Here is a 21,816-nt window from a genome sequence, read left to right as displayed (position 1 = left end):
TCTTGGGATGGTGGCCTGGAAGATGCAGTCTTTAGAAACTGGAGAGCATTGCCCCGCCTAACAATTTGTAACACCTGCTCGTCTGAGTTGATGGATTGGCATGGGGGGGGGGGGGGGGTGCAATAGCTGTGAGGCATGTTGCTCCTACTGTTCTTTTGATCTAGGAAGTCCCCTGCCTCAGCCGCAAAGTGGCAGGGACGACTGATGGGACGGCAAAGTCTGTTGGTAGTGTTAAAACCCTCTGCCAAATCTGGGCAAAGAACGAAACTGGAGAGCCGGTGGGTGTGGAGCAGTAGCGAGACCAAGGAAGCAAACCAGAACCCTGCTACGCTGAAAGTGCTCCAGCAGGGAGTCAGCCTTTTCTAAAAAAAAAAAAAAAAAAAAAAAAAAAAGACTGGACCTGTCAAAATGCATGTCTATCTGGTTAGATTAGATGTCCCCTGAAAAATCAGTGGAGCGTATCCAAGCATGACATCTAATGGCGACACAAATCTGTGGTGCCCAGATCATAAAGTATATTGCACAGCCTGGGAAATGATGGCATAAGCCGTCTTCAAGACTAGAGGCAAAACCTGACTCACTGAGTCCCAGAAAGCATGGCTGTAACGACTGAGCAGTCTAGAAGTAATAATGGAATGCAAGGCAAGACTTGTAGAGATGAAAATTCCACAACCAAAAGTGTTGATGCTTTCTGACTCCATAGCTGGTGGAGAGGAAGAGAACAAGTTAGGCTGTGTCCTGCTACCTGAAGCATGCACCACTAGACTCTCCTGGGAAGGGTGCGAAGAGAGGAAGGTTGGATTCTCTGGTGAAGGATGCTTGCATCTGGCAATTTGGCGACTGACTACAACCCCTGAGCAGGGTTTAGCCCAATTCTTCAAGAAGGGTGATGGCCAAGGCATTGTTGAAAGGCAAAAAAGGATCAGAAGCGGTTTTGCCCAGTTGGACGACCTCAGTCAGGGAGGAAAAAGTTACTTACCCAGTAGACATCTGTACATTGCATGAATGCGCAATGGAACCGAAGAGGAGGAGTCACTCGATACCCTGACTCGAAAACACTTCTTCGAAGAAAAACAACTTGTAACACCCCGAGCCCAACACTAGATGGCAGAAGTACAATGCACAGCATGCGTATCTGCAGCTACACATGCCACCGAACAAATATATATATATATATATATATATAGTAAATTAAAAAAAGATGTCCATGAAATGTATATACATATTTACAATATGTTGTACTACAACAACTACAGGCTTCCGGGGAGGAGGGAGGGTGCATATGAATCTTCTGCACTGCATGCCACGAACAGATGTTTACTGGGTAAGTAATATTTTCCGTTCAATGGCATGTGTGGCGGTACATACACATGCTTTGCATAGACTGTAAATCAAATAAGCGGTGGCTAGCCTGTAGGAGTTGGAGTAGTTTGAAAAAGTGCCCTGAGGACTCCTTGACCGACATATGCCTGTTGCCAAGCTAAAAAGTCTACACAATGGTGTTTGGTAAATGTGTGTGGTGTAGACCAGGAAGCAGATTTGCAAATATCAGCTTTTGGAATGTTTCCAAAAAAGGCCATAGAAGCACCTTTTTTTCTGGTTGAATGTGCTTTAGGAGTTGTTGGTAATTATCTTTTAGCTTTGAGATAAGTTTGAATACACTTGACTATCCATCTAGCTAATGCATTCTTTAAAATGGGATTATCTTTGTGAGGCATTGAAAAAGCTACAAAAAGTTGTTTAATTTGGTAAAACTTTTTGCCCTGTCAATGTAATAAATAAAAACTTGTTTAACATCTAGTGTGTGCAGAGCACTTTCAGCGACTGAATCGGGCTGTGTGGAAAAAAGGTAACTCAACTGATTGATTAATGTGAAATGATTTTAGGTAGAAATTTAGGGGTTGTCCTAAGAACTACTCTATCTTTATGTACTTCTAAAAAAGGTTCCTCTACCACAAGCGCTTGTATTTCATTTACACGTCTTAATGAAGTTATAGCTATCAAAAAGGCAACTTTTGATGAAAGAAATTGCAAAGAACGGGAATGCATGGATTCAAATGGTGGGCCCATAAGTCTAGTAACAACAATGTTAAGGTTCTATACTGGAACTGGAGGAACCATGGGTGGAATAACCCTCTTAAGTCTTTCCACAAACGCCTTAATAACAGGAATTCTGAACAAAGAAATATGTTATCTGTTTTGGAGGTAAGCAGTTATAGCTGCTAAATGAAGGCTAATCGATGAGTATGCTAAATCTGCCTTTTGTAAATGTAGCAAATAACAATGACTTGTACTGACTCTTTGAAGGGATCAAGGCTTTTAAGTTGACAGTACTATACAAAATGTTTCCATTTTGCAGTTGCAGCATAACTGTCTAGTTGTAGTCCTACATGCCTCTTTAAGAATGTCCATACATTCAGAGTGAAGTTGTAAATATCCAAACTCTATGAATGCAGGAGCCATATCGCAAGATGGAGTACTTTGGGATCAGAATGTCCGATTTGACCTCTCTTTTGAGTCATAAGTTCTGGTCTGTTGGAAAGTTTGTGATGTGGAACCACAGACAGATCCAATAGTGTTGTGTACCAAGGCTTACGTGCCTATGTGGGAGCTACAAGGATCATGGTGACTGATGTTTGTCTCAATTTGCGAACCAGAAATGGTATGAGTGGGAATGGCGGAAAAAAAGTGTAAGCAAATACCCTGAACAATTCAACCATGGATCATTGCCTTGGACTGAGGGTGTGGGTATCTGGATGCAAAGTTTTGGTATTTTGAGATTTCTACAGTGGCGAAGAGATCAATTTCTGCAGTTTCCCCAGAGGCGAAAGCGTCGGTGAAGTACTTGCGGGTGAATTTCCCATTCACTGACTTGTTGCTGCGTCTTGCTTAATAGGTCCGCAAACTGATGGTCCATTCCTGGGAGATATTCTGCCAGTAATTGAAAGTGATTGTAAATCACCCACTTCCAAATTGTCTGAGCTACGAGGGACAACTGAGATGAGTGTGTGTCCCCCTGCACTGTTTCTGCAGATAATACATAGTTGTCATGTTGTCTGTACAGACTAGAACCACTTTGTAAGAGATTTGTGTCAGGAATGCTTTGAACACTAGGAAGACTGCTATCAACTCTAAATAGTTGATGTGATAAGTCTGTTGAATGGGATTCCATTTACCTTGTATTGTAAGGTTGCTGAGATGAGCTCCCCAACCCATCAGTGACGCATCTGTTGTGAGAGTAATCTGAGGAACAGGGTCTTGAAAGGACTGCCCTTCTGAAAGGTTGGTGGGATTCCACCATTGCAGAGAGCAGTGAGTCTGGCGGTCCAGAAACACTAGATCCTGAAGATGTCCCTGTGACACTGACGAGAGAGACACTGATGTAGTGGACGCATATGTAGTCTTGCATGCGAAACGATGGCAATGCATGAAGCCATCATCCTCAATAGTTGCATCACTAGTTTTACTGTGTAAATATGATTCTCCTGTAATTGAGCCAGGAGATTTTGAAAAGCCTGAATTCTTGCTGGGTTTGGATATGCCAATCCTGAGTGAGTATTGAGAATTCCTCCTAGATAAGGCTGTATTTGTGAGGGTTGAAGATGGGATTTGAAACAGTTTATTGTAAATCCCAAAGCGTGTAGAAGATTTACTGTGCACTGAGCATGCTGCTGGCATTTTTTGATGGCATTGTTTTTTATGGGCTAGTCGTCCAAGTATGGGAAAACGTGAATGTGTTGCCTTCTGAGAAATGCAGCTACTACAGCTAAGCATTTTGTGAATAACCTGGGAGCGGTTGTTACCCCGAATGGTAGAACTTTGAATTGATAATGCTTTACCACAATGACAAATCTTAGAAATGTGAGGTGTGCTGGATTTCGGGAATGTGGAAATAAGCATCTTTGAGCTCTAATGTTATCAAAGAATCTCCTTGCTGTAATAGGGGAATAACATCTTTCAGAGTGACCATATGGAAATGCTCTGAAAGTATGTATGTATGAGATGCCTGAGATTGCGAATTGGTCTAAATGAACCGTCTTTCTTTGGTTATAGGAAGTATAGTGAATGTAAGGAAATGCCTCCTTGGCATGGTTACCCCCTGACTTTTTGCCTTTGCGGATGCTATGTTTTGAATTGAAAGTGTGCTGAGGTCTGCTAACCAGGCCCCAGCACCAGTGTTCTTTCCCTAACCTGTACTTTTGATTCCACAATTGGCACACCCTGGCATCCAGGTAAGTCCCTTGTAACTGGTACCCCTGGTACCAAGGGCCCTGATGCCAGGGAAGGTCTCTAAGGGCTGCAGCATATCTTATGCCACCCTGGGGACCCCTCACTCAGCACAGAAACACTGCTTACCAGCTTGTGTGTGCTGGTGAGAACAAAACAAGTAAGTCGACATGGCACTCCCCTCAGAGTGCCATGCCAACCTCTCACTGCCTATGCAGTATAGATAAGTCACCTCTCTAGTAGGCCTTACAGCCCTAAGGCAGGGTGCACTATACCATAGGTGAGGGCACCAGTGCATGAGTACTGTGCCCCTACAGTGTCTAAGCAAAACCTTAGACATTGTAAGTGCAGGATAGCCATAAGAGTATATGGTCTGGGAGTCTGTCAAACACAGACTCCACAGCACCATAATGGCTACACTGAAAACTGGGAAGTTTGGTATCAAACTTCTCAGCACAATAAATGCACACTGATGCCAGTGTACATTTTATTGTGAAATACACCCCAGAGGGCACCTTAGAGGTGCCCCCTGAAACCTTAACCGACTATCTGTGTAGGCTGACTGGTTCCAGCAGCCTGCCACAACCGAGACATGTTGCTGGCCCCATGGGGAGAGTGCCTTTGTCACTCTGAGGCCAGTAACAAAGCCTGCACTGGGTGGAGATGCTAACACCTCCCCCAGGCAGGAGCTGTAACACCTGGCGGTGAGCCTCAAAGGCTCACCTCTTTGTTCCAGCACCGCAGGACACTCCAGCTAGTGGAGTTGCCCGCCCCCTCCTGCCACGGCCCCCACTTTTGGCGGCAAGGCCGGAGGAAATAATGAGAATAACAAGGAGGAGTCACTGGCCAGTCAGGACAGCCCCTAAGGTGTCCTGAGCTGAAGTGACTAACTTTTAGAAATCCTCCATCTTGCAGATGGAGGATTCCCCAATAGGATTAGGGATGTGACCCCCTCCCCTTGGGAGGAGGCACAAAGAGGGTGTACCCACCCTCAGGGCTAGTAGCCATTGGCTACTAACCCCCCAGACCTAAACACGCCCTTAAATTTAGTATTTAAGGGCTCCCCTGAACCTAAGAATTTAGATTCCTGCAACTTACAAGAAGAAGAGGACTGCTGAGCTGAAAGACCCCTGCAGAGGAAGAGAAGAAGACACCAACTGCTTTGGCCCCAGACCTACCGGCCTGTCTCCTGCCTTCCAAAGAAACCTGCTCCAGCGACGCTTTCCCAAGGACCAGCGACCTCTGAATCCTCAGAGGACTGCCCTGCTTCAAGAAAGACCAGAAACTCCTGAGGACAGCGGCACTGCTCCAAAAGAACTGCAACTTTGTTACAGAGGAGCAGATTTAAAGACCCCTGCAAATCCCCGCAAGAAGCGTGAGACTTGCAACACTGCACCCGGCGACCCCTGGAGAACCAACACCTCAGGGAGGACCCTCCGGCGACTCCGAGACCGTGAGTAACCAAAGTTGTCCCCCCTGAGCCCCCACAGCGACGCCTGCAGAGGGAATCCCGAGGCTCCCCCTGACCGCGACTGCCTGAACTCCATTTCCCGACGGCTGGAAAAGACCCTGCACCCGCAGCCCCCAGCACCTGAAGGAACGGAACTTCTGTGCAGGAGTGACCCCCAGGAGGCCCTCTCCCTTGCCCAGGTGGTGGCTACCCCGAGGAGCCCCCCCCCCTTGCCTGCCTGCACCGCTGAAGAGACCCCTTGGTCTCTCATTGAAACCTACAGAGAACCTGACGCTTGTTTACACACTGCACCCGGCCGCCCCCGCGCTGCTGAGGGTGTACTTTCTGTGTGGACTTGTGTCCCCCCCGGTGCCCTACAAAACCCCCCTGGTCTGCCCTCCGAAGACGCGGGTACTTACCTGCTGGCAGACTGGAACCGGGGCACCCCCTTCTCTCCATTGAAGCCTATGCGTTTTGGGCACCTCTTTGACCTCTGCACCTGACCGGCCCTGAGCTGCTGGTGTGGTAACTTTGGGGTGGCTCTGAACCCCCAACGGTGGGCTACCTTGGACCCAAACCTGAGACTTGTAAGTGATTTACTTACCTGCTAAAAATAACAATACTTTACCTCCCCCAGGAACTGTGAAAATTGCACTGTGTCCACTTTTAAAACAGCTTATTGTGTTTTATGTAAAAAGTATATATGCTACTGTGATTATTCAAAGTTCCTAAAGTACTTACCTGCAATACCTTTCAAATGAGATATTACATGTAGAATTTGAACCTGTGGTTCTTAAAATAAACTAAGAAAAGATATTTTTCTATAACAAAACCTATTGGCTGGATTTGTCTCTGAGTGTGTGTTCCTCATTTATTGCCTGTGTGTATGTACAACAAATGCTTAACACTACTCCTTTGATAAGCCTACTGCTCGACCACACTACCACAAAATAGAGCATTAGTATTATCTCTTTTTGCCACTATCTTACCTCTAAGGGGAACACTTGGACTCTGTGCATACTATTCCTTACTTTGAAATAGTGCATACAGAGCCAACTTCCTACAGTGAATATACTCCTAACCTATGTTGAGATAGGGGGAACTGGTTCTATAGAACCTTTGAAAAGAAGGGACTTTACCTCTTGTTTTAAGAGAATGAGATGGTAGTGTGAGAGCTTGTGAAAACCAGGATTTGGTGGAGTGGGAATGAGTTCTAGACAATAACCATGTTGGATAATCGATAGAACCCATTGGTCTGTGGTGATATTGGACCATTGGTGATAAAAATATTCTAATCTTCCTCCCACTGGAGATGTATGTGCTGTGGGAATCTGTAAAAAGTCACAGTTTTGTATTAGAGGGAGAGCTTATAATGGTGAGTGATTCACCTCTCCCTCTATCATTTGAGCCTCTCTAAGATCCTCTGAAGGGACCCCTGTTGTAAAATGTGTTCCTTGTTTATTTTGAGAGGTGGAGGGCTTGGCTGATGATGTTTTGAAACCACTCCTAAATTGTGGCCTATGAAAACTACCCCCAATTGGTGTAGTTAATAAGGCCTCCATAGCTTTAGCAATTTATCAATAGTGGTATCTGCCTCTGGGATAAATAAATGTACTTTGTCAAAAGGCATATTGAGGACTGTGTTGTATCTCTGGCTTGAATCCTTAACACTTCAACCAGGCATGTCTCCTTTTGAGGCCACTAGTGTTCACACCACGTTCTGCTGTGTCAGCTGCATCAATGGCACATCTGATTGAGTTATTTGAGATGGCCTGTCCTTCTGTGACTATCTCCTGCTCTTTTTTTTGGTGTTCTTGTGAAAGATACTGAAGTATCTCTTTCATTTTGTCCCAGTAGCCCTGTAATACCTCATCAGGAGTCCTGGAGAATCTGCAATTCTCCAGTGATGTGCAGCTTGAGCAGTGACTCTTCTGCCTGCTGCATCCAGTTTTTTACTCTCCCTGTCCGGAGGAAGAGCATCCCCTGTACGCTGGCCAATTAGCATGCTTTTGTGTCGAATTTAGCACTATATAATCTGGTGGCAGTTGTGTTTATATAAATGTTGGATCTGAGGGGGCAGCTTGTGGAGAGAATTGTGATTGTATAGAGATGTAGCTGGTTGCGGTGGTGATGGAGTAGTGGGAAGTACAGGAGAGTGAGGTGGAGAAGGCGGAAGTTGGTCTGGAGCCATGTCTTTTTCTTTGGAGACTTTTTTAGGGGGAGGCACAGTGTTCAATGATTCTTGGAAAGTAAGTTTCCATTTAATTGGAGCAGGAGAAGAAGCAATTATTTTTCCTGTCCCCTTCTGTACATGCATTTTGCACGGTTGAGCGTCTATGACTTCCAAAATAGGCTCCACAGATGTCTCTTCAGTAGAAACTGTATAGTCTTTGCCAAGCATACTTTCAGTTCTGAAATTTTCAGTACTGAAGTCTTTTCGAGCCAAAAGTGTTGGCTCTGAAGTTGATGATGATGGCTGCTTTTTCGGCACCAAAGTCGTTGATTCGAAAGCTCAACTCGATCCCGATGTAGACTGGGATTGCATTGTCTTTGTTTGATCCAGAAGGCTTCTTGGTTTTTATGAATTTCAGTTCCATAACGGAGGGTTGGGCATCCGAATGTACTTTTCAGATCGACACATGGCCAGAAGGCAGTGGATGACCAATGACCAACTTGGAAGTCTTTTTAAGGGTCTTTGCGTGGTGAGATGGGGCTGATATACTCACGTACTGTGCAGATGGGATCGACTCGCTCTCGATATCAGAACTTTAGTCCGATTTGGAGTCTCGGATCAAAAGGGTTGACTGGTGTCTGACTTCTTCTTGTGCGTGTTCTTCTCTGAATATGTTGGGAGTGTTGTCCGTAGTTCTCAATGACATTTCTAACAGACGCGCTCTATGGTGCCGGGGGGTCATTTAGGATAAAAAAAGACCTACAGGTGTTGCAAGTTCGAGAGGCAAGCACAAATTTTCACACCAAGTGTTGATTTGTGTATGGAAACTTATCAAGGACAGAATCTAAACGGAGTACGTTCCATTAGCCTACCATTTTTTGACAACAGTTGTCGAAGTAGGCCCAAGAAGGGTGTGGATGTCTCTAATGGCGTTGAACTGACCCCGACGAAGAAAATCGGATTAATTAAAGTGTGGAATACGTGATCGAAAACTATACTGTCATCAATAGAAAGTAAAGTTCAAAGGACGATGAACCGAGATTCACTAGAGCGAGAGGAAACACGTCCGAACCCGAGGGAGGAGGGAAAACAATATAACAAAGGACTCGATGTCCATGCTCACTATCGCTGAGAGAGGGAGTCACTCGATCTCATGACGTGAACAGTTTCTTTGAAGAAAAACAACTTGTAACACTCCAAGTCCAATACTAGATGGTGCACTTACGCGAAGCATGTGTATCTACAGCCACACGTCATCGAACATGTATTTACACTTACTGACAAGGGAGGTGAAGGTCACAAATCTCCATGGCTCTGTGCACCACTGCAGAAAATTATGCAGAATCCTAGGTGACTGGCCTTGGAGGGGAACATTACACTATCTGGGGGCATATCAGGCCCATGGGCTTCCTCGAGCTCCTCATACTAGTTGGCACCTTGATATGACTGATCAATAGCATCATCGCAGGTGCCCTCATCAGAATCCGTGGCAAAAGATCATGGAGAAAGTTTTCCTTATAGGGGCAAGAGACGTGCTTCAGGATAGGGGCCTGGAAGTAGCACAGTCGAGGTCCACACACCAGATTTGGTCGACAGTTCGGCATCAAGTAATGGCATCAGTTGGTCTATCACTACCACTGACGTTGGCATTGTGGGTGGGAGTCATCTCGGCATAGGGGATAGTACCGGTAGCAGCACCAGTGCTGAGCTCAGCACAGATCTGGAAACTGATCCAGAGGGCCCAACTGGTGCTGGGGGAGGTTCTGAAGGCAGAGATCAAGTTGGGAAACCTTTTGGGTCCAAGGGGCCGATAGGTGCTCTAGAGAAAATAGATTGGGCAAATAAACGTGTCATGGTTTACTGAAACTCAAGTTGGGTAGTAATCACCCCAGGAGGCGCAAGTTGGTTTGGAGCAGAAGGTGAAACTGGCGCTGGAGAATGGTTCCGGGAGGAGTCCTGGAGGCACGATGACCACTGCGCTTTCTCCAGTGACTGGGAGGTCCATTTAGTTCGCTTCTTCTTCTTAGACCTACAAGAAGAGTGCGACCTCTACTTCTCATGGGAAAAACCCTGACATCTACCAGAGCATCCCCTCCTTGTGCCAGGCAACAAACCACTTCGCCTCCCATTCCCGAAATGCCTTCAGGTAAATCTGGGTGTGCTCCCTGCAGGTTGCAGAGCCGTGGATGACCCCAGGCACCAAATGTAGACCAAATGGAGATAGAGACAGTCATCAGCCTGTGAAATTCCCTAAAAGGCTTGAACCCTGGGGATTTATTTGAATAAATGTCCCTTGTACACTGGAGATAAAGTATGCGGAAAAAGGCCTGAAAATGTCAAGGAAAAATAGCCTCAGAGATCAAGGGTTGCTCTGGATCTCCATCGGTGGGCATGGAAATAAAAAATATGTCTGCACGTCACACCCAGCACAGAGCCGGTGTGAGCCACTTTCCTGTGCACAAGGGGTACTACTTCAGGACCCAGTCTGATGTCTGCAGAGTATTCTAAGGGGAGAAATCTGTGGTTAGAAATCTCTTAGCAGAAATCATGAATATTAAATAGCACCAAAGATGCATGGGCGGGGATGAGAATTAACTGTTTTATGCCCTTGGTGAACTAGAACAACAATTTTAGGTAAACCAATTTTTCCAGAGCTATAGAAATCAGTCAATAAGTAACTTGCAAAGGTAATGACTTGCACTGACTTCTGGCAAGTCCATGCATCTATTATCACCAGCCTAGTCAAATTTGTGTTAGTGGGTCCTTCAAAAGTACAAACATTTCAAAGATCACTCGAACCCAAAAACACATCAAGCTTAGACCAGACGACTTGACCAATCAAACTTTGCTTCCCTAGAGTCCTTGAACCTGCTGTACCAGGAATTAAACTGTGTTGAAAGGCAATGAGACTGCCATCAACATGAAAAAAGAATGGATGAAATCAAGAGGCCAGGAGAGTGTGTTAATCATACTCAACCTGTTTGTAGTACAACCATACTGTCATTAGCTGGTGCCAAGATCTGATAAGGTGGACAAACAGAATTTCAAATCTTTCCTGGCATTAAAAATTAATGCGGTGAGCCTCAACTTGGTCCCAATCACCATTGCATTACTTTTTTAATTCATAGATGGCTGCAAGATATATTAATTTGACAAACAATTTCACATTAAATTGCAATTACTTCATAGAAATCCAAGCTAGGATTCTATTGAACTGGACGGACATTAATTGTGAAGCCAGTCTCAACCCTAAACATTGCGGATCATTTGTCCCTCCCATTTTGTTTCTAACTTTTGGCCCACACTTCAGATGTTCAACAAAAAGGAGCATCTTTAATGCAGCCATCACCTTTAAACATCCCAAAAATGCTGCAATCAGAACATAGCACAACATTTATAGATAGATCTTAGTCTATGCATGGTTAATGCACTGACTCATACAGGGTGGCCTACTTGCAAAAACTCCAGCGTGACTGAAATCTGACCTACAATGCTTAGACCACAGAACTGTAAGAATGGAACACCTACACTAGCTACACTCGCTTTCAATTGGCAGCAAGAAGACTCCCTCAATGGCATGGCAGCAGTAAATCTGGCCAGTATGTTCCTCCCTACTAGCAGAACAGCACATCTTAAGTCTGCTTCCTAGAATTTGCGTTCCCCACACAGTTGGGGGGCATTCACTCCACAATAAAGGCAATACTCTCTAGAACGCTTTTCAATTTCCTCTCACTGAAACAAAACCACAAAGTTGAAAAGAGCCTATAAATACCACCATTCAGCTCTGTGTAAGGGGACCAATGATGAGTGATTGACGTTAATCCTTCCCTCACTGCCTTTAGCTTCAAAACAGTAAAAGGTGCTTCACAAACCCTTTAGCTGGATTCAAAAATAGTAAACAAATGATTATAAAAAGACATGAAAGGAAAATCGAAGGCAATATGCAGGAAATCGTATCTGTTAGGACAAAGACACTATTTAGAATCTGCTACTACATGCACATGTTCTCTATGTGGAGAAACACACTCACCTGCATCATTAAGCCACTTTTCTAGAAGCGGCTTTAACTTGCACATGTTCTTAAAGCTGAGGTTCAAGGCTTCAAAGCGAGAGATGGTGGTTTGACTGAAGTCATTTCCATACAGTTTGCCCATCGCAAGTCCAACGTCACCCTGTGATAAATTAAAGAATTAGAAGAGAGTCAGATAAACAAAGCAGAAAATCTATACAGTTAAACATTTTCATCCAAGTAATGTCATATTCAAATCCAAATTGTTATGTCTTTTCTACCATGGGAACTTCCCTGCTCGAGTTACATGTGCAAGTCAATCAAAAAGTGAATTTGTAAGAATAGTAAAATGCTAAATTCAAGCGATTAATATGAGGCACACTTAATTTATATTATTACGTTTTGCTTTGTGATAATCAAGCTTATGTGAATATATGTGTTGCATTTAATTTGAACACTATTTCATTTTATAGTGGCTCACTATTGAGTTTCTGGAAGGTTGTCTCTTATGCCTAAGCATTTTCAACCTTGCCCTGCGACAAACCCAAATACAGAATTAGTAAGGTCTTTGGGGGCATCTCTACTGCTAATCTTAGGCAGTGAATAGTCCCACCCATAGGTGAAATATCAAAGTATTTCTTTCAAAATCTTAATTTATGCATTTTATCTTCATGTTACTTTGGGATGGTCAAAATTTTCAACATTACAAAAAAAAACTAGTTTGTTCAATTCCCAAAAGTTGCTGTTTAAAAAGAAAAAGATCCTTTAAAAAACTGGAATGCCACCAGAAAAACTAAACATTGGTAAAATCCATTCAAAAAACTTTTTTTAAGGAAATGAAGGATAATGACTCAGCACAATGTAAGCAGATATGCTGCAGCTTTGCTAGGCTGTAGACAAACACCAGGTTTTTAAGGATCTCCATCATTCGATCATGACCTGTATGTGGCAGTTACTTCAGTTTTTGTTTTTATGATGGAAATGGAGTGTATAATCTTTACCAAAAACATTAATACAATATAGCAAGTCCAATTCAAGAACCAAAGCAGAAGGAGAAACACTATGAAACTACTGGAGACGCTAAAGCATTACTCAAGAAGGCTTGCCTCACTTGGGCATCTGTTCTGGAAGCGGAGTCAAGGCAACAGTGTAAATTTGTAAACAAATCTCCAGGCAGCTGACTAACAAATCTCAATGTGGATGGATAGATCTGACCAATATAGACATGGCCGCTTTACTTCTGGAGGAATGGGCTTTGGGTCTGACAGTTGAAGCAATACTTGCTTTCTGGCAGCATGAAAGAATTCAAGAAACCATCATCTAAATGCGGCTAAATCGATGTATGGAGGAACAATTTACAAACAGCTGCTAAATTTTCTAATATCATTAGGCTTTTCTGATAGTATATCAGTACTCTCCTAATACTGTTGTGTTGGCTCTCATTAAAACAATGGGACTGCTGGATTCTGGCGGCAGCACCAGTAGACTGCGGGGAACTGAGTCCAACTCCACACCATGTGACAACTGTCTGCCTGACCCTTCAGGACACCTAGCAGTACCTCACCAGTACCCAAGAGCAGAGGTGATTTGTGGCAGCCGTGTGCATGACATCCTGATTTCTCAGGGAGATTGTGGTATAACAGATCTTGCCCTTTCCCTCAGTTACATTAGTCTCACACATACAAAGACAAACAGAAGCAGCAATTGGCTCAATATCAACTGCATTCTAGATAGAAAGGAATGTAGTTCAATAAAAGGGATAATGAAACATGATAACAGCAGAGTGATGACAAAAAAATTGAAACATCAGAAAAGTCCCACCATAGTGTCACAATGCTAGGTTTTAGAATTCCTACCCACACCACTAAAGAGCTATACTAGAGCACAGCAGTGTTCATACTACTTTGTCTTTCAGGACCCCTGGGAAGACACCATCCCCAATATCTGAATATGGCAGTGGCAAAGAGGTCTGTTGGTTTACCCAGAGTCTTTGAACAGCATGCAGCAGCAACTTCTGGTTGGAGTTTCCCTCTAACGTATAGAGGGCAGAGAGGTGTTTTATAATAAAAGATCTGGTGCTAAGGAAACTGCCCCAACGTAAAAACACATATGTTTACATAAATTGACAGGGAGTATGATGTTCTACTTTGTACCAACAACATTATTGCGTACAGCCTTGAGCAAAGCACAGGAAGAAAATGTTGTGCTAAGAAATTAAAACAATGTCTAAGCAGAGTGAATAACAGATAAAAGAATAAATACATCATGTAAGGAAATGCCTCCTTGGCATGGTTACCCCCTGACTTTTTGCCTTTGCTGATGCTATGTTTTGAATTGAAAGTGTGCTGAGGCCTGCTAACCAGGCCCCAGCAAAAGTGTTCTTTCCCTAACCTGTACTTTTGATTCCACAATTGGCACACCCTGGCATCCAGATAAGTCCCTGGTAACTGGTACCTCTGGTACCAAGGGCCCTGATGCCAGGGAAGGTCTCTAAGGGCTGCAGCATGTATTATGCCACCCTGGAGACCCCTCACTCAGCACAGACACACTGCTTACCAGCTTGTGTGTGCTAGTGAGAACAAAAGGAGTAAGTCGACATGGCACTCTCCTCAGGGTGCCATGCCAGCCTCTCACTGCCTATGCAGTATAGGTAAGACACCCCTCTAGCAGGCCTTACAGCCCTAAGGCAGGGTGCACTATACCATAGGTGAGGGTACCAGTGCATGAGCACTGTGCCCCTACAGTGTCTAAGCAAAACCTTAGACATTGTAAGTGCAGGGTAGCCATAAGAGTATATGGTCTGGGAGTCTGTTTTACGCGAACTCCACAGCACCATAATGGCTACACTGAAAACTGGGAAGTTTGGTATCAAACTTCTCAGCACAATAAATGCACACTGATGCCAGTGTACATTTTATTGTAAAATACACCACAGAGGGCACCTTAGAGGTGCCCCCTGAAACCTAACCGACTATCTGTGTAGGCTGACTGGTTCCAGCAGCCTGCCACACTAGAGACATGTTGCTGGCCCCATGGGGAGAGTGCCTTTGTCACTCTGAGGCCAGTAACAAAGCCTGCACTGGGTGGAGATGCTAACACCTCCCCCAGGCAGGAGCTGTAACACCTGGCGGTGAGCCTCAAAGGCTCACCCCTTTGTCACAGCACAGCAGGGCACTCCAGCTTAGTGGAGTTGCCCGCCCCCTCCGGCCACGGCCCCCACTTTTGGCGGCAAGGCTGGAGGAAACAAAGAAAGCAACAAGGAGGAGTCACTGGCCAGTCAGGACAGCCCCTAAGGTGTCCTGAGCTGAAGTGACTAACTTTTAGAAATCCTCCATCTTGCAGATGGAGGATTTCCCCAATAGGATTAGGGATGTGACCCCCTCCCCTTGGGAGGAGGCACAAAGAGGGTGTACTCACCCTCAGGGCTAGTAGCCATTGGCTATTAACCCCCCAGACCTAAACACGCCCTTAAATTTAGTATTTAAGGGCTCTCCCTGAACCTAGAAATTAGATTCCTGCAACTACAAGAAGAAGGACTGCCAAGCTGACAAACCCCTGCAGAGGAAGAACAGAAGACACCAACTGCCTTGGCCCCAGACTTACCGGCCTGTCTCCTGCCTTCCAAAGAAACCTGCTCCAGCGACGCTTTCCAAGGGACCAGCGACCTCTGAATCCTCTGAGGACTGCCCTGCTTCGAAAAAGACAAGAAACTCCCGAGGACAGCGGCACTGCTCCAAAAGAACTGCAACTTTGTTACAAGGAGCAGATTTAAAGACCCCTGCAACTCCCCGCAAGAAGCGTGAGACTTGCAACACTGCACCCAGCGACCCCGACTCGACTGGTGGAGAACAACCAACTCAGGGAGGACCCTCCGGCGACTCTACGACTGTGAGTAACCAAAGTTGTCCCCCCTGAGCCCCCACAGCGACGCCTGCAGAGGGAATCCCCAGGCTCCCCCTGACCGCGACTGCCTGAACTCCATTTCCCGACAGCTGGAAAAGACCCCGCACCCGCAGCCCCCAGCACCTAAAGGAACGGAACTCCTGTGCAGGAGTGACCCCCAGGAGGCCCTCTCCCTTGCCCAGGTGGTGGCTACCCCGAGGAGCCCCCCCCTTGGTCTCCCATTGAAAACTAAAGGAAACCCAACGCTTGTTTGCACACTGCACCCGGCCGCCCCCGCGCTTCTGAGGGTGTACTTTCTGTGCTGACTTGTGTCCCCGCAGGTGCCCTACAAAACCCCCCTGGTCTGCCCTCCGAAGACGCGGGTACTTACCTGTTGGCAGACTGGAACCGGGGCACCTCCTTCTCTCCATTATAGCCTATGTGTTTTGGGCACCTCTTTGACCTTTGCACCTGACCGGCCCTGAGCTGCTGGTGTGATAACTTTGGGGTTGCTCTGAACCCCCAACGGTGGGCTACCTTGGACCAAAAACTGAAACCTGTAAGTGCCTTACTTACCTGTTGAAACTAACAATAACTTACCTCCCCCAGGAACTGTGAAAATTGCACTAAGTGTCCACTTTTAAAACAGCTTATTGTGTTTTATGTAAAAAGTATACATGCCAAAGTAATGATTCAAAGTTCCTAGAGTACTTACCTGCAATACCTTTCAAAAGAGCTATTACATGTAAAATTTTAACCTGTGGTTCTTAAAATAAACTAAGAAATTATATTTTTCTATAACAAAACCTATTGGCTGGATTTGTCTCTGAGTGTGTGTACCTCATTTATTGTCTATGTGTATGTACAACAAATGCTTAACACTACTCCTTGGATAAGCCTACTGCTCGACCACACTACCACAAAATAGAGCATTAGTATTATCTCTTTTTGCCACTATCTTACCTCTAAGGGGAACCCTTGGACTCTGTGCATGCTATTCCTTACTTTGAAATAGCACATACAGAGCCAACTTCCTACATTGGTGGATCAGCGGTGGGGTACAAGACTTTGCATTTGCTGGACTACTCAGCCAATACCTGATCACACGACAAATTCCAAAATTGTCATTAGAAATTGATTTTTGCAATTTGAAAAGTTTTCTAAATTCTTTAAAGTCCTGCTAGGGCCTTGTGTTAGTCCCTGTTAGCATTTCTTTTAGAGTTTAAAAGTTTGTAAAAGTTTGAATTAGATTCTAGAACTAGTTTTAGATTCTTAAAAGCATTCCAACTTTTAGAAGAATAATGTCTAGTACAGAGATGAATGTGGTGGAACTCGACACCACACCTTACCTCCATCTCCAGATGAAAGAGCTAAGGTCACTCTGTAACATAAGAAAAATAACAATGGGCTCCAGACCTACCAAAGTACAGCTCCAGGAGCTGTTGGCAGAGTATGATAGAGCCAACCCCTCTGTGGATAACACAGAGGAGGATGATAGTGAACTGGAGGAAGAATCCCCTCCACCAGTCCTATCTAGGGAGAACAGGGCTTCTCAAGCCCTGACTCCAAAAATAATAGTCAGAGATACTGGCTCCCTCACAGGAGGGTCCAGCCTCTCTGAAATCACTGAGGATAACTCCAGTGAAGAGGACATCCAGTTAGCCAGGATGGCCAAAAGATTGGCTTTGGAAAAACAGATCCTAGCCATAGAAAGGGAAAGACAAGAGATGGGCCTAGGACCCATCAATGGTGGCAGCAACATAAATAGGGTCAGAGATTCCCCTGACATGTTGAAAATCCCCAAAGGGATTGTAACAAAATATGAAGATGGTGATGACATCACCAAATGGTTCACAGCTTTTGAGAGGGCTTGTGAAACCAGAAAAGTGAACAAATCTCACTGGGGTGCTCTCCTTTGGGAAATGTTCACAGGAAAGTGTAGGGATAGACTCCTCACACTCTCTAAAAAAGATGCAGAATCTTATGACCTCATGAAGGGTACCCTGATTGAGGGCTTTGGATTCTCCACTGAGGAGTATAGGATTAGATTCAGGGGGGCTCAAAAATCCTCGAGCCAGACCTGGGATGACTTTGTAGACTACTCAGTAAAAACACTAGATGGTTGGATTCAAGGCAATGGTGTAAATGATTATGATGGGCTGTACAATTTATTTGTGAAAGAACACCTATTAAGTAATTGTTTCAATGATAAACTGCATCAGCATCTGGTGGACCTAGGACCAATTTCTCCCCAAGAATTGGGAAAGAAGGCGGACCATTGGGTCAAGACTAGGGTGTCCAAAACCTCCACAGGGGGTGACCAAAAGAAAGGGGTCACAAAACCTCCCCAGGGGAAAGGTGGTGAGACAGCCAAAAACAAAGATAGTAAAGAGTCTTCTACAGGCCCCCAAAAACCTGCACAGGAGGGTGGGCCCAGAGCCTCTTCACAAAACAATTCTGGGTACAAGGGTAAAAACTTTGATCCCAAAAAGGCCTGGTGTCGTAACTGTAGTCAGTCTGGACACCAAACTGGAGACAAGGCCTGTCCCAAGAAAGATACCACTTCTAACTCCCATCCAGCTAAAACTGGAATGGCCAGTCTCCAAGTGGGATCAACAGTGTGCCCAGAGCAAATCAGGTGTCACACTGAAGCTACATTAGTCTCTGAGGGTGGGGTGGATTTAGCCATACTGGCTGCCTGGCCCCCTAACATGCAAAAATACAGGCAGCAGCTCTTAATTAATGGGACAAGTGTAGAGGGCCTGAGGGATACAGGTGCCAGTGTCACCATGGTGACAGAGAAACTGGTTTCCCCTGGCCAATACCTGACTGGACAAACCTATCCAGTCACCAATGCTGACAATCAGACTAAAGTACATCCCATGGCAATGGTAACTTTAGAGTGGGGAGGGGTCAATGGCCTGAAACAGGTGGTGGTCTCCTCAAATATCCCAGTAGACTGTTTGCTTGGAAACGACCTGGAGTCCTCAGCATGGGCTGAGGTAGAACTGAAAACCCATGCAGCCATGCTGGGTATCCCTGAACTGGTGTGTGTCAAGACTAGGGCACAGTGCAAGGCACAGGGTGAAAAAGTAGAGCTGGAGTCTGGAAAAATGGCCCAGCCTACCAAGAGAAAAGGAAAGTCAGCTGGGAAACCAGCTGCAACACAACACCAAAAAGAGAACCTCTCTTCTCAGGAAGAAGTTCTGCCCTCTGAGGGAACTGAGCCTATGGAGCTGGAACCTTATCAGGTTGAGCTCTTGGGCCCAGGGGGACCCTCAAGGGAAGAGTTGTGTAAGGGACAAGAAACCTCTCCCTCTCTTGAAGGCCTTAGGCAGCAAGCTGCTGAAGAGTCCAAAGGCAAGAAAAATGGAACACATAGGGTCTATTGGGAAGATGGACTCCTGTACACTGAGGCAAGAGATCCCAAACCTGGTGCCACTAGGAGAGTGGTAGTGCCTCAGGGTTTCAGAGAGTTTATTCTGACCTTAGCCCATGATATTCCCCTTGCTGGGCATTTGGGACAAACCAAGACGTGGGAGAGGTTAGTCAACCACTTCTACTGGCCCAATATGTCCCAGAAGGTTAAGGAGTTTTGCCTCTCCTGCCCCACCTGTCAATCCAGTGGTAAGACAGGTGGGCATCCAAAGGCCCCCCTCATTCCACTTCCAGTGGTGGGGGTCCCCTTTGAAAGAGTGGGTGTGGACATAGTTGGTCCACTAGAACCTCCCACAGCCTCAGGAAATATGTACATCCTAGTAGTAGTGGATCATGCTACTAGGTATCCTGAAGCTATTCCCCTTAGGTCGACTACTGCCCCTGCAGTAGCCAAGGCCCTCATTGGTATCTTTACCAGAGTGGGTTTCCCGAAGGAGGTGGTGTCTGACAGAGGTACCAACTTCATGTCAGAATACCTAAAACACATGTGGAATGAATGTGGGGTGACTTATAAATTCACTACACCATATCATCCACAAACTAATGGCCTTGTTGAGAGATTCAACAAGACATTAAAGGGCATGATCATGGGGCTCCCAGAGAAACTCAAAAGGAGATGGGATGTCCTCTTGCCATGTCTGCTTTTCGCTTACAGAAAGGTGCCTCAGAAGGGAGTAGGATTCTCACCCTTTGAACTTCTGTTTGGCCACCCTGTAAGGGGACCACTTGCTCTTGTTAAAGAAGGCTGGGAGAGACCTCTTCATGAGCCTAAACAAGACATAGTGGACTATGTACTTGGCCTTCGCTCAAGAATGGCAGAGTACATGGAAAAGGCAAGTAAAAACCTTGAGGCCAGCCAACAACTCCAGAAGTTGTGGTATGACCAAAAGGCTGCACTGGTTGAATTTCAACCAGGGCAGAAAGTCTGGGTTCTGGAGCCTGTGGCTCCCAGGTCACTCCAGGACAAATGGAGTGGCCCTTACCCAGTACTAGAAAGGAAGAGTCAGGTCACCTACCTGGTGGACCTGGGCACAAGCAGGAGCCCCAAGAGGGTGATCCATGTGAACCGCCTTAAGCTCTTCCATGACAGGGCTGATGTAAATCTGTTGATGGTGACAGATGAGGACCAGGAAGCTGAGAGTGAAACTCTCCCTGATCTCCTCTCATCAGACCCTAAAGATGGCTCAGTAGATGGAGTGATCTACTCAGACACCCTCTCTAGCCAACAGCAAGCTGACTGTAGGAAGGTCCTACAACAGTTTGCTGAACTCTTATCCCTAACCCCTGGTCAGACACACCTGTGTACCCATGATGTGGACACAGGAGACAGCATGCTTGTCAAAAACAAAATCTTTAGACAGTCTGATCAAGTTAAGGAAAGCATCAAGGTGGAAGTCCACAAGATGCTGGAATTGGGAGTAATAGAGCACTCTGACAGCCCCTGGGCTAGCCCAGTAGTCTTAGTCCCCAAACCTCACACCAAAAAGGAAAGAGAGAGATGAGGTTTTGTGTGGACTACAGAGGTCTCAACTCTGTCACCAAGACAGATGCTCATCCCATTCCTAGAGCTGATGAGCTCATAGACAAATTAGGGGCTGCCAAATTCTTAAGTACCTTTGACTTAACAGCAGGGTACTGGCAAATCAAAATGGCCCCTGGAGCAAAAGAAAAGACAGCATTCTCCACACCTGATGGGCATTATCAGTTCACTGTTATGCCCTTTGGTTTAAAGAATGCCCCTGCCACCTTCCAAAGGTTGGTGAATCAAGTCCTTGCTGGGTTGGAATCCTTTAGTGCAGCTTATCTTGATGATATTGCTGTCTTCAGCTCCACCTGGCAGGATCACCTGGTCCACCTGAAGAAGGTTTTGAAGGCCCTGCAATCTGCAGGCCTCTCTATCAAGGCATCCAAATGCCAGATAGGGCAGGGAACTGTGGTTTACTTGGGACACCTTGTAGGTGGAGGCCAAGTTCAGCCACTCCAGCCTAAGATCCAGACTATTCTGGACTGGGCAGCTCCAAAAACCCAGACTCAAGTCAGGGCATTCCTTGGCTTGACTGGGTACTATAGGAGGTTTGTGAAGGGATATGGATCCATTGTGACAGCCCTCACAGAACTCACCTCCAAGAAAATGCCCAAGAAAGTAAACTGGACTGTAGAATGCCAACAGGCCTTTGACACCCTGAAGCAAGCTATGTGCACAGCACCAGTTCTAAAAGCTCCAGATTACTCCAAGCAATTCATTGTGCAAACAGATGCCTCTGAACATGGGATAGGGGCAGTTTTGTCCCAAACAAATGATGATGGCCTTGACCAGCCTGTTGCTTTCATTAGCAGGAGGTTACTCCCCAGGGAGCAGCGTTGGAGTGCCATTGAGAGGGAGGCCTTTGCTGTGGTTTGGTCCCTGAAGAAGTTGAGACCATACCTCTTTGGTACTCACTTCCTAGTTCAGACTGACCACAGACCTCTCAGATGGCTGATGCAAATGAAAGGTGAAAATCCAAAACTGTTGAGGTGGTCCATCTCCCTACAGGGAATGGACTTTGTAGTGGAACACAGACCTGGGACTGCCCATGCCAATGCAGATGGCCTTTCCAGGTTCTTCCACTTAGAAAATGAAGACTCTCTTGGGAAAGG

The 21,816-nt window shown here is 45.7% G+C and overlaps 1 protein-coding gene across 11 annotated transcripts in view; it reads right to left on the bottom strand.

Moving 5' to 3' along the window:
* POU2F1 (POU class 2 homeobox 1) overlaps positions 1 to 21,816 on the bottom strand; it is a 511,154-nt gene that overhangs the window by 181,035 nt on the left and 308,303 nt on the right. For all 11 annotated transcript variants that reach the window (XM_069202748.1, XM_069202752.1, XM_069202754.1 and 8 more), the window contains one exon: positions 11,881 to 12,022. In XM_069202748.1, the coding sequence (XP_069058849.1) occupies positions 11,881 to 12,022 (142 nt within the window). The remainder of the gene's footprint in view (positions 1 to 11,880; positions 12,023 to 21,816) is intronic.

The sequence above is a fragment of the Pleurodeles waltl genome, chromosome 8, assembly GCF_031143425.1.
Source record: "Pleurodeles waltl isolate 20211129_DDA chromosome 8, aPleWal1.hap1.20221129, whole genome shotgun sequence".
Taxonomy (NCBI): Eukaryota; Metazoa; Chordata; class Amphibia; order Caudata; family Salamandridae; genus Pleurodeles; species Pleurodeles waltl.
This window is presented reverse-complemented; position numbering and strand designations above follow the sequence as displayed.